General features: G+C 43.1%; 1 protein-coding gene across 1 annotated transcript in view; it reads right to left on the minus strand.

Moving 5' to 3' along the window:
* Positions 1 to 13,120, minus strand: part of CUNH7orf33 (chromosome unknown C7orf33 homolog) — a 25,435-nt gene continuing 12,315 nt past the window's right edge. The window contains exons 2-3 of the mRNA XM_017862391.1: positions 1,862 to 2,116; positions 1 to 535 (exon numbers count right to left, since the gene is read on the minus strand). Of these exons, the coding sequence (XP_017717880.1) occupies positions 461 to 535; positions 1,862 to 2,116 (330 nt within the window). The 3' untranslated portion in view covers positions 1 to 460. The remainder of the gene's footprint in view (positions 536 to 1,861; positions 2,117 to 13,120) is intronic.

The following is a 13,120-nucleotide window of genomic DNA, read 5'->3' on the forward strand; positions in this document are numbered from 1 at the left end:
TAAGTTGCATGGCAAGTTTTACTGAATGCATGTTTTACTTAGACATACCAGATATTACAAATAATATCGTAAATGACTGTGTGTTTCAGGTGTAAATTCTAGAGTCTTGTCACCGGGAGCACACAGCAGGCAATGGTCATGAAAACATCTCTATCCAGGTCCTCTGGGGATCGTCCTCTCCCTTTAGAGCCTGGTGGCTTGTCACTCCGTGGTCCTCTCCTGGGCGCCACACCAGTGCACAAATGCTACACAGATTCCTGCAGGTGCACTTGGAACTTGGGCTCACGATCAAAGAGAATTCTCAGCCTGTCTGCCAGTGTTCAAAGTTCAGGCTTCAGACTACCAAGTTTTTATCAACTGTTATTTCCATAACTCCCGCTATTTCTCTTTTTTTCTTGCAAGAAGAGATTTCACAATCTATACAAATTTAGAGGTGTGACTCTTCAATTCTGCAAAATTCTTAACTACTGCCAGTTCTGGAAATCCTTGTGGCCTCAGCAGAATTCTGGAGCTTTCTTACTTCATGCCCACGTACCTACATGTGGACTACAAGGACTTCTGTTATCTCAGGCTGATTTACCTTTTCCCTAGAACATCAATAGCACAGTTTAAAACACTGTCTCAGCCTGGCATGGTGGCTCATGCCTGTAATCCCAGCACTTCGAGAGGCCAAGGTGGGTGGATCGCTTGAGCCCAGGAGTTTGAGACCAGCCTGGGCAACATGGCAAAACACCAAAATACAAAAATTAGCCAGTCTCATAACCTGGTCTCAAAATAAATAAATAGATAGAAATTTTAAAAAGTATTTTAAAAAATCACTGTCTCTACCAGTTCCCACCAGTCTCCAACAAAATCAATTTCACCTACTTCACTTCCTGTTTATTAATGCTCAACCTATTTGATTTACTTAGAACTGAAGCATTTTCCATGCAAGTTTTCATTTATGTCAAAGATTTAAAGTGATACAGGAAACAATAATTTTAGAGAAATCTCATTGCTTTATTACTACTAACAGTATTTAAAATTTTTAGGCTAAAGTTTAAAAATCCTTACTATTGATGGATTGCTTTTTAAGTTAGGAGTTCCTTTAGAGATACTGTGGTTTGAGGCACCGATTTCATGGAACTTTATGTGCTGAGTGGTTATACGGGGTCACGTAGGACTGAAGTCATAGCTTCCCGTAGAGACGCCGTCTGCAAGTACAATGCCAGCTCCGAAATGGCATTTGCATGAACAATTTCCATGCAGGATTCCCTTTACTGAGCTCTTATTTTGTTAAAGTTGCCTTATGTTCTCTTAATAACATTAGTTATCATTAATATAACGGAGAAGGTGCTTTCAGAGCATCTTGGTAAGGGGTGTTTTCTTTTATCCTAACATAAACCACTTTGGCAAAAAAGCATGGGAACAGGTCAGTTTCATGCTGGATATTCAGAGAATATGAAACATCCAGGCATGCAAGAATGCAACAATCTGGCCGGGCAGTGGCTTATGCCTGTAATCCTAACACTTTGGGAGGCTGAGGTGGGCAGATCACGAGGTCAGGAGATCGAGACCATCCTGGCTAACACGGTGAAACCCCGTCTCTACTAAAATACAAAAAAATAGCCGGGCGTGGTGGCGGGCACCTGTAGTCCCAGCTACTTGGGAGGCTGAGGCAGGAGAATGGCATGAACCTGGGAGGTGGAGCTTGCAGTGAGCCGAGATCGCACCACTGCACTCCAGCCTGGGCGACAGAGCAAGACTCCGTCTCAAAAAAAAAGAATGTAACAATCCCTCCAAGTCTTCATTTTCATGGAAGTGTCAGAGCATCTCATGGGTTTCCTTAAACTTGGGGGTGCTAAGACCCTTCAGAGCTTACATTTAGGTATGAACTTGTCACTCTCCTCCCAGGCTTGTAAGAGAGAGTTAGCAGAGCTAGGTAATTGGAAGACAAGGTGCTGACAACTGGATCTGAGGACAAGCCCATCCTGATGCCTGGCCTGATTCTAACTGATCTCTGGGCATCCGTGGGGCCTGGAGAAAGAAAATGCCACAGGGCACCGGATTTGGTGGGAGCTGACACAGGAGCAATAAATTCCATTCCCCTGTTCATGTTTTGGTGTGGGGTTGGCTTCTGGAAAAAACAAACAAACAAACAAAGTGGATTAAAAGGTGGAAAGATGGTGATCAATAAGCTACTAATTTGTTCTCACATTTATTTTGAGGCTACTAAGTAGCTGTCAGACACATGAAATAGCCTAAAGATTATAGACAAAGATATTTTGAAAATTTTGGCAACATTTGCTTTTAGAATTAGTTGGTTCCAAAATTTTAAAACACATCATTTTAATTTTTATTAGCTTTATTGAGCTATCATTCACATGTAATACACTAATTCAGGGTTTACAGTGGTTTTCAGTATATTCAAGGAAATGTGCACCCATCACCACCGTCAATTTTAGAACTTTGTCATCATCCCCCAGAGAAATCCTGTACCCACTAGCGGTCACTCCCCATTTCTCCCTAAGTTTCCCCAGGCAACCACTAATCTTCGTTCTACATTTCATATAAATAGAATCATACATGTAGTATTTTGTGATTGAATTCTTTCACTCAGCATGATGTTTTCAAGGTCTATGTTGTAGCATGAATCAGAACCTTATTCCTTTTAATTGCCCAGTAATAGTTCATCATCTGGGTAGACCACGAATTATTTATCTATTCATCATTTGGTGGACATTTGGGTTGTTTCCATTTTTTGAGTAATATGAATAATGCTGCTATGAATATATTTGTGTACAGAGCTTTTGTGTGGACACCTATTTTCACTTTCTTGAGTATATACCTAGAAGTAGAATTGCTGGGTCATTATGTTAAGTGAAATCAATCAGGTGCAGAAAGATAAGTATCACATGTTCCCCTTATACGTGGAAGCTAAAAAGAAAATTTGAGCCCCTGGAAATAGAGAGCAGAACACTGAGTCGTAGGGCCTGGGAAGAGTGGTGAGGAGGAGACTATGGGGAGAGGTTGGTTAATGGATACGAAATGACAGCTAGATAGGAGAAATGAGTTCTGGTGTTCTGCAGCACCATAGGGTGAAGACGGTTAACTGTAATTTATTGTATATTCTCTCAACAAATTAGAAGAGAGGGTTTTGAATGTTTATGGCACAAAGAAATGATAAATATTTTTGGTGATAATATGCTGATTACCATGATTTGATCATTATACATTGTATACATGTATGGAAATATCATTCTGTATCACATAAATATTATGTGCCAACTAAAAGTAAAAGGGAAAATATCTAGTAACTGTTTAATATTTTGAGGAAGTGTCAAAGTGGCTGGCATCATCCTGTATTTCCACTGGCAATGGATGAGGGTGTCAATTTCTCCATATCCTCGCCAGCCAGCACTTGTTATTACTTGCCTTTTTAGTTATAGCCATCCTAGTGGGGATGAAGTGGTTTTAATTCTGGCTTTGATTTGCATATCTCAAATGGCTAATGATGTTGAGTATCTCTTCATGTACACACTGGCTATTTGTAATCTTTTCTGGAGACATATCTATTCATATTCTTTGCCCATTAAAAACATTGTGTTATTTATTGAGTTGTAAGAATTCTATATTTTGGATATAAGTCCCTTATCAGATATGATTTGCAAATATTTTCTCCCATTCTGCAGGTTGCTTTACACTTTCTCGATGATACATTTTGTAGCATAAAATATTTTAATTTTGATGAAGTCCAATTTATCCATTTTTTCTTTTGTCATTTGTATAGTTCCAACATTTTGAAAGAAATATCTAGCTCTTCAAGATAGAGATGAAAGAGTTTCAACTTATAGATCTGATGGGAAGTTCATTATTAATGCCACACTTAGAAGATGAGGAAATAAGATACTTAGAAGCAAGAAATAAGAAAACAGAAATGGAAATTAAAAAAAAAAAAATACTGGCTAACTTCAGTTGACTACAAAGATCTCTGTCAGTCATGGTCCAGGCCAGAAGCAGGTGGAATATTCAGATGGGCTGACTGGGGAGAACTTAATCAAGGGCCGTTTCTATAGAGGCATTGATAGTGCAAGGAAACCAGGCATTACGATGAAGCCCCTAGGGCTGGCAATGCTTCAAGGTTGCTATCCCAGTGTGGTGAACAGGGAGGGAGCAGGTACTGAAAGCTAGTGAAGTGGGAGAGTTCCCTGATTCCCCCTGCAGCACATGGAACAAGGGTGTGGCTCACCTGCTTGGTTGCCCTACAGCTCAAACCCCTAGGGGGAGCATGAAGACTGGCAGGTGCAGAGGACGGGATGAATGCTTTGGGCTCTCGGCCCCATAGCAGTGTCTAGGGGTGGGTGTCTGCAACTCCCAGGCGGGCACGTGTAATCCAAGCTCTTTCGGATTTGCCATCTGCAGATGGCTTGTGTGCCAATCAGCTCAATGGACCCTCTGCCTTATTACTAGAGCAGAGGGCCAGTGTGACAGCCTCTGTATCCTGAGCTCTGGCCCAGTGTCTCAGAAGAATCGGATCACACATGGGCTCCAATGATGAGTGCAAGTTTTTATTGAGTAGTGGAGGCGATGCTCAGCGAGATGGATGGGGAGCCAGAAGGTGGAGGGGTGAGGGAAATAATCTTTCCCTGGAGTCGGGCTGCCCAGCAGCTGGACCCTTCTCTAACCACCCTGGCCGACCTTCCCTCGGCATCCAGACGTCCCTCTTTTTTTCCTCTGCTGCATCGTTCTGCTATCACTGGTCTGCTGGTCTCGACATTCAGCTGCTTGTGTGCATACCCACTAAGGTCTCGGGTTTATATGGGTACAGGATGGGGGCTTGGTTGGCCCGAGTGGTCTTGGCAAATGCAACATTCGGGCATGAAAACAGGAGTGCCTGTTCTCACTTAGGTGTGCGGCACAGGCTTGAGGGTGGAGCCCTCACCAGGGACCTGGCCCTTCTCTACCCAGCACTTCCCTGCCCAACTCCCATGTCACTAGTTACAGGGAAGGGCTGTTTGGAGAAAGCCATGGCTTTTGCTAGAGGAATATGGCTACTGTCCACCTATAATCTGGCAAGGAGGACCCTGGAGGAATCATAACTCCAACTCTCTTTCTTCTCACTCTGTCATCTCATCTCCTGCCCATGCCATCTTAGCCGAACCCAAATCACACCAGGAAAAAGGTGGCCTAGTTGATACAGTCCACAAGGCCAGCCTCTGGGGCCACAGAACAAGGTGGAGTAGAATGAGGGGTGGATTGTGGAGCAGAAGGAGAACATCCAGTGAAGTCACTAGGTGGTGAGTCAGACAGTTTGTCCTTTTGGTGGGGGAGCAATTTACACTGAAGGTAATTCCCTCATCTTGTTTTTTAACTAGCCCCGCCCCATTTCTGTCCCTTTACCCAGAAATACTTGTCCCTCATACTATGTAAAATGTGATCTCTCACAAGGCTTGGCTCAGAAGCCACCTTCTTCTTGCTGCCATTCCTCAAAATTTGCTCAGAAGTGATTTCCCTCCTCAGAAGTTGTATTAGTCAGGGTTCCCCAGAGCACCAGAACTCATAGGATATGTATATAATATTATATGAAGGGGAGTTTATTAAGTAATAACTCACGTGCTCACAAGGCTCCACAACAGGCTGTCTGGAAGCTGAGGAGCAAGGAGAGCCAGTCCAAGTCCCAAAACTGAAGAATCGGAGTCTGATGTTCGAGGGCAGGAAGCATCGAGCACAGGAGAAAGCTGTAGGCTGGGAGGCTAGGCCAGTCTAGTCTTTTCACGTTTTTCTGCCTGCTCTATATTCAAGCTGTGCTGGCAGCTGATTAGATGGTGCCCATCCAGATTAAGGGTAGGTCTGCCTTCCCCAGGCTACGGACTCAAATGTTAATCTCCTTTGGCAACACCGTCACCTACACGGCCAGGATCAATACTTTGCATCCTTCAAACCAATCAAGTTGACAGACTTAACCATCACAGAAGTCTTACTTGTGGATCAAACTTCCCACAAAGTGATTCTACCTTTTATTGTTATTTACAGATACCCCATATGACTCTCACTGTGCAATAAAGTCCAGACGGAACCATTTTTATTTATCCTTGTACCACTTGCAGAACCTGCACAGTTTCCTGATGTTACACAGTGCCTCGGCTCAGATTGATGAAAGAGTGGATTTGGGATCAGGCATTATTGAATCTTCTTGGAATCTGCTAGTTGGAAGGGTCCTCAGATGTACTTCCAGTTTTGACTTAGCTATTTCAGGTTCCTACTCAGCAAAGCCTCTCCCTCCAGGTGGGGGACACTGTTGGTGGGGGACACTCAGCATTTCTCCTTCTTCCTCTAACATAGCCCTGACTTGTTTCAAGCCTCAACCCTCCACTAAGTGGCCAAGTATCAGAAGGAAAGCTTATCCTAGGCTGAAATAATTTAAGGATAATATGTTCCCTTTTGTCAAAAATTGGTTTGGAAATGGAAATGTGACCAAGTTGTGGCTGCAGAGCCCCGAGGAGAGATTTGCTTGTGATTTCCAAGGAAGTCCTTCCTCCCTCCTTAGAGAGAAAGTCCAGTTGTTATTGGCAGCCACTTGACACCTAGGAGGAGAGCCAATTTCAAGATGAAGATGTCAAATATAGATTGTGGGCTGGGATTTGAAAATCTAGGATGTTGCTAACATCATTGAGGGTAACCTAAAGTCTGCTTTATCTCTGAAATTCTCTTTTTATGAATAAATATATTTCCTTTTTGGAAAGACCTTTGAGTTGGGGTTTCTGTTACTCCGTATCTGAAAGGAGGCCCAGACACCCTGCCATTGTTTTCCTCTTCAACTCTGCTGATATAAAAGCCAATACATAATTGAAGAGTTCTATGAATGTTTAGACTAGCTCTGTGCCCAGGAATGTAAGAATGGTTTGTAACAGAGACCCTGTCAAGCCTGAAACATTATATCTCATTTTACTAGCAGCTAGTACTCTGGGGGACGGGAGTTAGCACTGTATTTATTCTAGAAGCTTGTTGATGTGCTGCCTCATGTCCCTTACATTGGGCCTGATTTTTTTTTTTCAGAATAGTGTCTGTAAAATGTGAAAGGTATTTTCTATTCCACATACATGAAAACCCCTTTGCTTCCTCAAGGTAAGAATGGGCCTTAAGCTCTGATCCCAGGGTAGATCAGCAACAATATTTGCCAAAACAAAGCCATGTTTCCCAAAGAGGCCTTTCCACCCAGCACTCTTAGCAGGACCTGATGCTTCACACTAGGGAGGCAATAGGGCTGTTTATACAGCAAATGGACAAGCCACATTCACAGTGAGATTTGTTTGGCCTTTCCTTGCAATTTGTTTATTTCCTGAGACGGAGTCTTGCCCTGTCACCCAGGCTGGAGTGTAGAGGTGCGATCGTGGCTCACTGCAATGTCCACCTCCCAGGTGTTCAAGCGATTCTCCTGCCTCAGCTTCCCCGAGTAGCTGGGACTACAGGGACGCACCACCACGCCTGGCTAATTATTATATTTTTAGTAGAGATGGGGATTTCTCCATGTTGGCCAGGCTGGTCTCGAACTCTGGACCTCAGGTATCTGCCTGCCTTGGCCTCCCAAAATGCTGGGATTACAGGCGTGAGCCACTGAGCCACCACAATTTAAGCAATTTAAGTCAAACCAGCTCTTAAGTAAAGTCCATGTCGAGTGATTACTGGAGTCACTTCGGCAGGCAAGGGGAGTGGGCTTATTATTATTATTATTATTATTATTATTATTATTTTGAGATGGAGTCTCACTGTGTCGCCCGGGCTGGAGTGCAGTGGCGTGATCTCAGCTCACTGCAACCTCCGTCTGCCGGGTTCAAGCGATTCTCCTGCCTCAGCTTCCTGAGTAGCTGGGACCACAGGCACGCACCACCATGCCTAGCTAATATTTTTGTATTTTTAGTGGAGATGAGGTTTCACCCTGTTGGCCAGGATGGTCTTGACATCTTGACCTCATGATCCGCCCGCCTCGGCCTCCCAATAGTGCTGGGATTACAGGCATGAGCCACCGCCACAGCCCGGGGCTCATTATTGGCAGAATTTCTGGTGACCTAATTAGCGATTTCCAAGTACTTGTCTTTCTGGGTAGAAGGATCTCATTTTCCTCCATCTATTTCTTTAAGCAGAAATGGACAAAGCCTTGTAATTGGCGTTTGAGAGGGAGTGAGGTAATACGCTGGAAGTAAAGGCAGGGATTGAAGACCATTTTATTGGGCTCCTGTGGCTGAAGAATTGAAAAAAAATCAATTAGGAAAGGGAGAAAACTAGGGGTTTGGAGCCAGGAAAGAAGGAAGAAAAATGTATTAAGAGGAAGAAAGAATATAGCAATACGAAAGAGAGTTAACTGTCAGGCTCACCTGGGTACGATTAAAGAAACATATTTAACATTAAAGAAACATATTTAAACCCGTTACCACAAATAAACATATTTGTGGTAACAGACAAAAAATACATTTATTGGTGGTTCCTAACTGAAAATATCCTGCAGGACTTTTTTTCAAGGTTGGTCAAAAAAACTCAAAGAAAAGATTTTCGAGTCATATTTTTCTAAGGGCTGTGGTCTTCTGATCAATCAGATAAGAAGCATTTATTGCCTAAAATCAAGTAGGAAGGATCTGTTCGTTTTCTGAAGTCCTGTAGTTGCATAAAACTGACCTCCCAAGTAATTCTTCCTTGTCTCTTTTTAATCAATAAATCTACATTCTAGATTGAAATTGACCATTGCTTCCAGACATGTGTGGGAGTCCAGAATATGCCACTCCAAAAGAAGGAGGATTGTTGGGCTGAAGACAATTAAGAAGAAACAGATGCAGAAAAGCTCGCTGCCCTCCATTTGCTTAAATGCAGGACAGAGATTTACAAAGATAAAAGGCATCCTGCCCGTGTCTGTTACCAGGGAGAACGAAGGTTAACCACTGAAGACAGTTTTAGATCATTATCTGCCAGGAGTTGGAGCCAGAGGAATCTACCTGAACATGCATTACCAACTCGCCTTTATCTACTTTATCTACCTGCTTCCCTGCTGAGAAGCCCCCTCTAGAGACCCAAAGTCCTTTTCCTTTGTCCTGTCACTTCTCTAAAAATCACTATTCTTTGTTGAAGATGCTATACAAGCTGGAATTCAAAGCTACTTCTTTGAGAACTACTCCTTCCCTGGGTGTCTGCCGTGTAGATGTGAAATATACATGTAAATAAACTTGTTTTTCTCTTGTTAATCTTTTTTTTTTCTTCCTTTCTTTTTTTTAATGGGGTCTATTCCAACTAAGAACCTTATGAAGTGGCCAGACGTAGTGGCTCACGCCTGTCATCCCAACACTTTGGGAGGCCAAGGCAGATGGATCACCTGAGGTCAGGAGTTCGAGACCAGCCCGGCCAACATGATGATATCCCGTCTCTACTAAAAATATAAAAATTAGCCGGCATGGTGGTGGGTGCCTGTAATCCCAGCTCCTTGGGAGGCTGAGGCAGGAGAATCACTTGAACCTGGGAGGTGGAGGTTGCAGTGATGCAGTGAGCTGAGATCATGCCACTATATTCCAGCCTGGGCAACGGAGCAAGACTCTGTTTTTTGTTGTTGTTGCTGTTTGTTTTTTTGTTTGTTTTTTGTTTTTTAAAAAGACCTATGAGGATTGAGGAAACAATTATTTTTCTTCCCCTACACATGATTTTGTGCCTGCTGCATAATTTTTTTTGTTTGTAATATCAATGTGTCTCAAAGTGGTCTGTGGGCTACCAACTTCAGAATCACCTGAGATGCTTGTTAAAAAGTATATGTTGTAGGCTCCACAACAGCTGCCATGGTCCAGCATCTCCAGAGATGAGGTATTTTTTAACGGTATCCCAGATTTTATTAAATTCTACTGTTGAGAAACAGTGGTCTAGATTTTAAGACAAGATCCATGTCATTTATTTTTGTTCCCTTCTGATGCCTAGCACATAGAAAGTACTTGATAAATATTTTTTGGAGAGATGAATCTAAGAAAAGTGAAACTGTCTAAAAACTTGCCTCTGAATTTCTTTACTGTCCTGTCCCTACCTATCTGCAGAGTGAGCCTTACCTGTCTGTTCATAATCTTCTGCATGTTGGGATTTGTGGTGGTGACAGTGGGTGCAGCAATGTGAGAGGCATTAGCAGCGTGTCTTGCCCAGGTGATTCCTGCAGGAGGAACATGGCTGGGCTTCCATCTGTTTAAGCCTCACTCTCAGGCCATTCTGTTCATCCTATAAACTACCCAGGATCATTTCAAGAAATTACTTTTCTGTTAGTTCACCAGTGTAGTCAGGATCTGGCCAAGAAACAGCATACACACAAGTTATTTGAACAGTAAGAACTTAATATAAAAAGTGTTAACTGGTAAAAATGTGTTCATTATAAAGTTATAACAGGATAAAAAGAGAACTCTAAGGTCTCATAGAGGTCGCAACTGCTGCTTCCACTCCCAGGGTTAAAGAAACAATAAGAAAGGGGAACAAGTAGGAACTTAGAGGTGGGGCACCTGGAGCTCAAACTCAGACCTTCAAGGTGGGAGCTCTGCACTGGTTCTGGTGAATGTGAGATGGGCAGTATGAGGTCGGGTCTGCAAGTGCTGGAAAAACTGCAAACTACAAACTACATTCAAATGCTTCTGCAGAAACGAAGTGCTGCTGCCAGGGTGAAGAAGCATTGCTAGGGTGATCCTCACAGTGAACAGACAGGAGGAAACTCAGCCTTTCCTTCTCCTCTAGCCTTGCAGTCTCCCTTTTGCTCCCTTTATTGCCAAAGGCCAACCTGGGTCCAGCTGGCAAAGCAAAACTCAGTTGTAGCTGCCCTGACATCACAAAGCTGAGCATAGAAGGGAGGAGTTGGAGCTGAGACATCCATGGCTTAATGATGGGCACAGCTAGGTAGCTCACTATTGCTCACTGTCTTGGATGCTTTTATTCCACTATTCTCCTCTGAACACCTTGTAATTTGGTCTTAATTCCTGAGATGATTTTGTCTTTTCTTTCGCTTTCTTTTCTGATCTAAATAAATTGTTTTACATCTCCTTTTTGTCTGTTTCTATTAGGAGTTTTTGTTTGTTTGTTTGTTTGTTTTTGAGACAGGGTCTCACTTTGTCACCCAGGCTGGAGCACAGTGGTGCCATCTTGGCTCACTGCAGCCTTGACCTCCTGGGTTCGAGCAATTCTCCTGCTTCAGGCCCCACAAGTAGCTGTGACTACAGGTGTGTGCCACCATGCCTGGCTAATTTTTGTATTTTTAGTAGAAATGGAGTTTCAACTTGTTGGCCAGGCTGGTGTTGAACTCCTGACCTCAGGTGATCCACCCAACTGGGCCTCCCAAAGAGCTGAGAGTACAGGCGTGAGCTACTGTGCTCAGTCTCTGTTAGGAGGTTTTTAATTCATGGTACTTTTTTTTGTATGTGTGTGTATACATTGCTGCTAGTTTAATTATATTTAATTCATGTTGAAGAATGTGGTATATAGTTTTTCTCTGCCTTATTTTGGAAATATTTGTATTGGTGGAAAAATTTGGATTCTTCCTGTTTTCTTCTTGTAGTAACTTCTTATGGTGGTTGCCTGCCTTCTTCTGTTCATTTTAAAGTGTCTTGGAATTATTTTTAAAATTTCAATAGGTTTTTGGGGAACAGGCAGTGTTGGTTACATGAATAAGTTCTTTAGTGGTGATTTCTGATATTTTGGTGCACCCATCACCTGAGCAGGGTACACTGTACCCAATGTGTAGTCTTATATTCCTCACCCCCCTCCCACCCTTTCCCCTGAGTCCCCAAAGTCCATTGTATCATTATGCCTTTGCACCCTCATAGTTTAGCTCCCACTTATAAGTGAGAACATATGCTGTTTGGTTTTTCCATTCCTGAGTTACTTCACTTAGAATAATGATCCTTAGGCCAGGCGTGGTGGCTCATGCCTGTAATCCCAGCACTGTGGGAGGCCGAGGTGGGTGGATCACTTGAGGTCAGCAGTTGGAGACCAGCCTGGCCAACGTGGTGAAACCCATCTCTACTAAAAATACAAAAATTAGCTGGGTGTGCTGGCAGGCGCCTATAATTCCAGCTACTTGGGAGGCTGAGGCAGGAGAATTGCTTAAACCGGGAGGCGGATGTTGTAGTGAGCTGAGATTGCGCCCACTCCAGTCTGGGCAACAGAGCGAGGCTCAATCTCAAAAAAAGAAGAAGAAGGAGAAGGAGGAGAAGGAGAAGGAGAAGGAGAAGGAGAAGAAGAAGAAAAGGAATAATGGTCCCTAATTCCATCCAGGTTGTTGTGAATGTCATTATTTCATTCCTTTTTATGGCTGATTAGTATTCCATGGGATACATATATCACAATTTCTTTATCAAATCATTGATGGGCATTTGGTTTGGTTCCATATTTATGCAACTGGGAATTGTGCTGTTATAAACGTGTGTGTACAAGTATCTTTTTCACATAGTGACTTCTTTTCTTCTGCCAATAACTACCATCAAATGGTAGTTCTGTAAAGTGTCTTGAATTTTTCTTGATCAGCCATTAACACCTGTGTCTATGGAGTGAGTGAGGGATTTGAATGACTGATGAGGTTTCTTAGTTTAAGAATGCTCTCTCCTGTTGGTACAGTGAAGTACAGGTTCTTTAACAAATGACTTATTTTCTGGTGCCTGAGAAGGTCAGCGTATTTCCAGTTTTATGACTTCTTTTTTCCTGTGGGATCCATAATTTCCACTGCTTGACTTTCTCTTTTCACTCCAACAGATGCCTCCTCTTCCAAATTCTCACTCAAAGTGGTGCCTTCCTAATGCTGCCTCCTGAATCCTGTACACTCTCCAGTACCTTTCTTCCTTTTGATTCTTCTTTTTTTTTTTTTTTTTGAGATAGAGTCTCACTCTGTTGCCCAGGCTAGAGTACAGTGGCATGATCTCAGCTTATTGCAGCCTCTGCCTCCCAGGTTCAAGCGATTTTTGGCCAATTTTTGTATTTTTAGTGGGGATGGGGTTTCACCATATTGGCCAGGCTGGTCTCGAACTCCTGGCCTCCCAAAGTGCTGGGATTACAGGCATGAGCCACTGAGCCTTATCTCCTTTTGATTCTTTAGTAGCCAGATCAGCCCGATCTCAGAGCTCTTCTGAAACTTCCCCCACCCTGAGCA

Source organism: Rhinopithecus bieti, unplaced genomic scaffold (assembly GCF_001698545.2).
Source record: "Rhinopithecus bieti isolate Rb0 unplaced genomic scaffold, ASM169854v2 scaffold_64120, whole genome shotgun sequence".
Classification (NCBI taxonomy): Eukaryota; Metazoa; Chordata; class Mammalia; order Primates; family Cercopithecidae; genus Rhinopithecus; species Rhinopithecus bieti.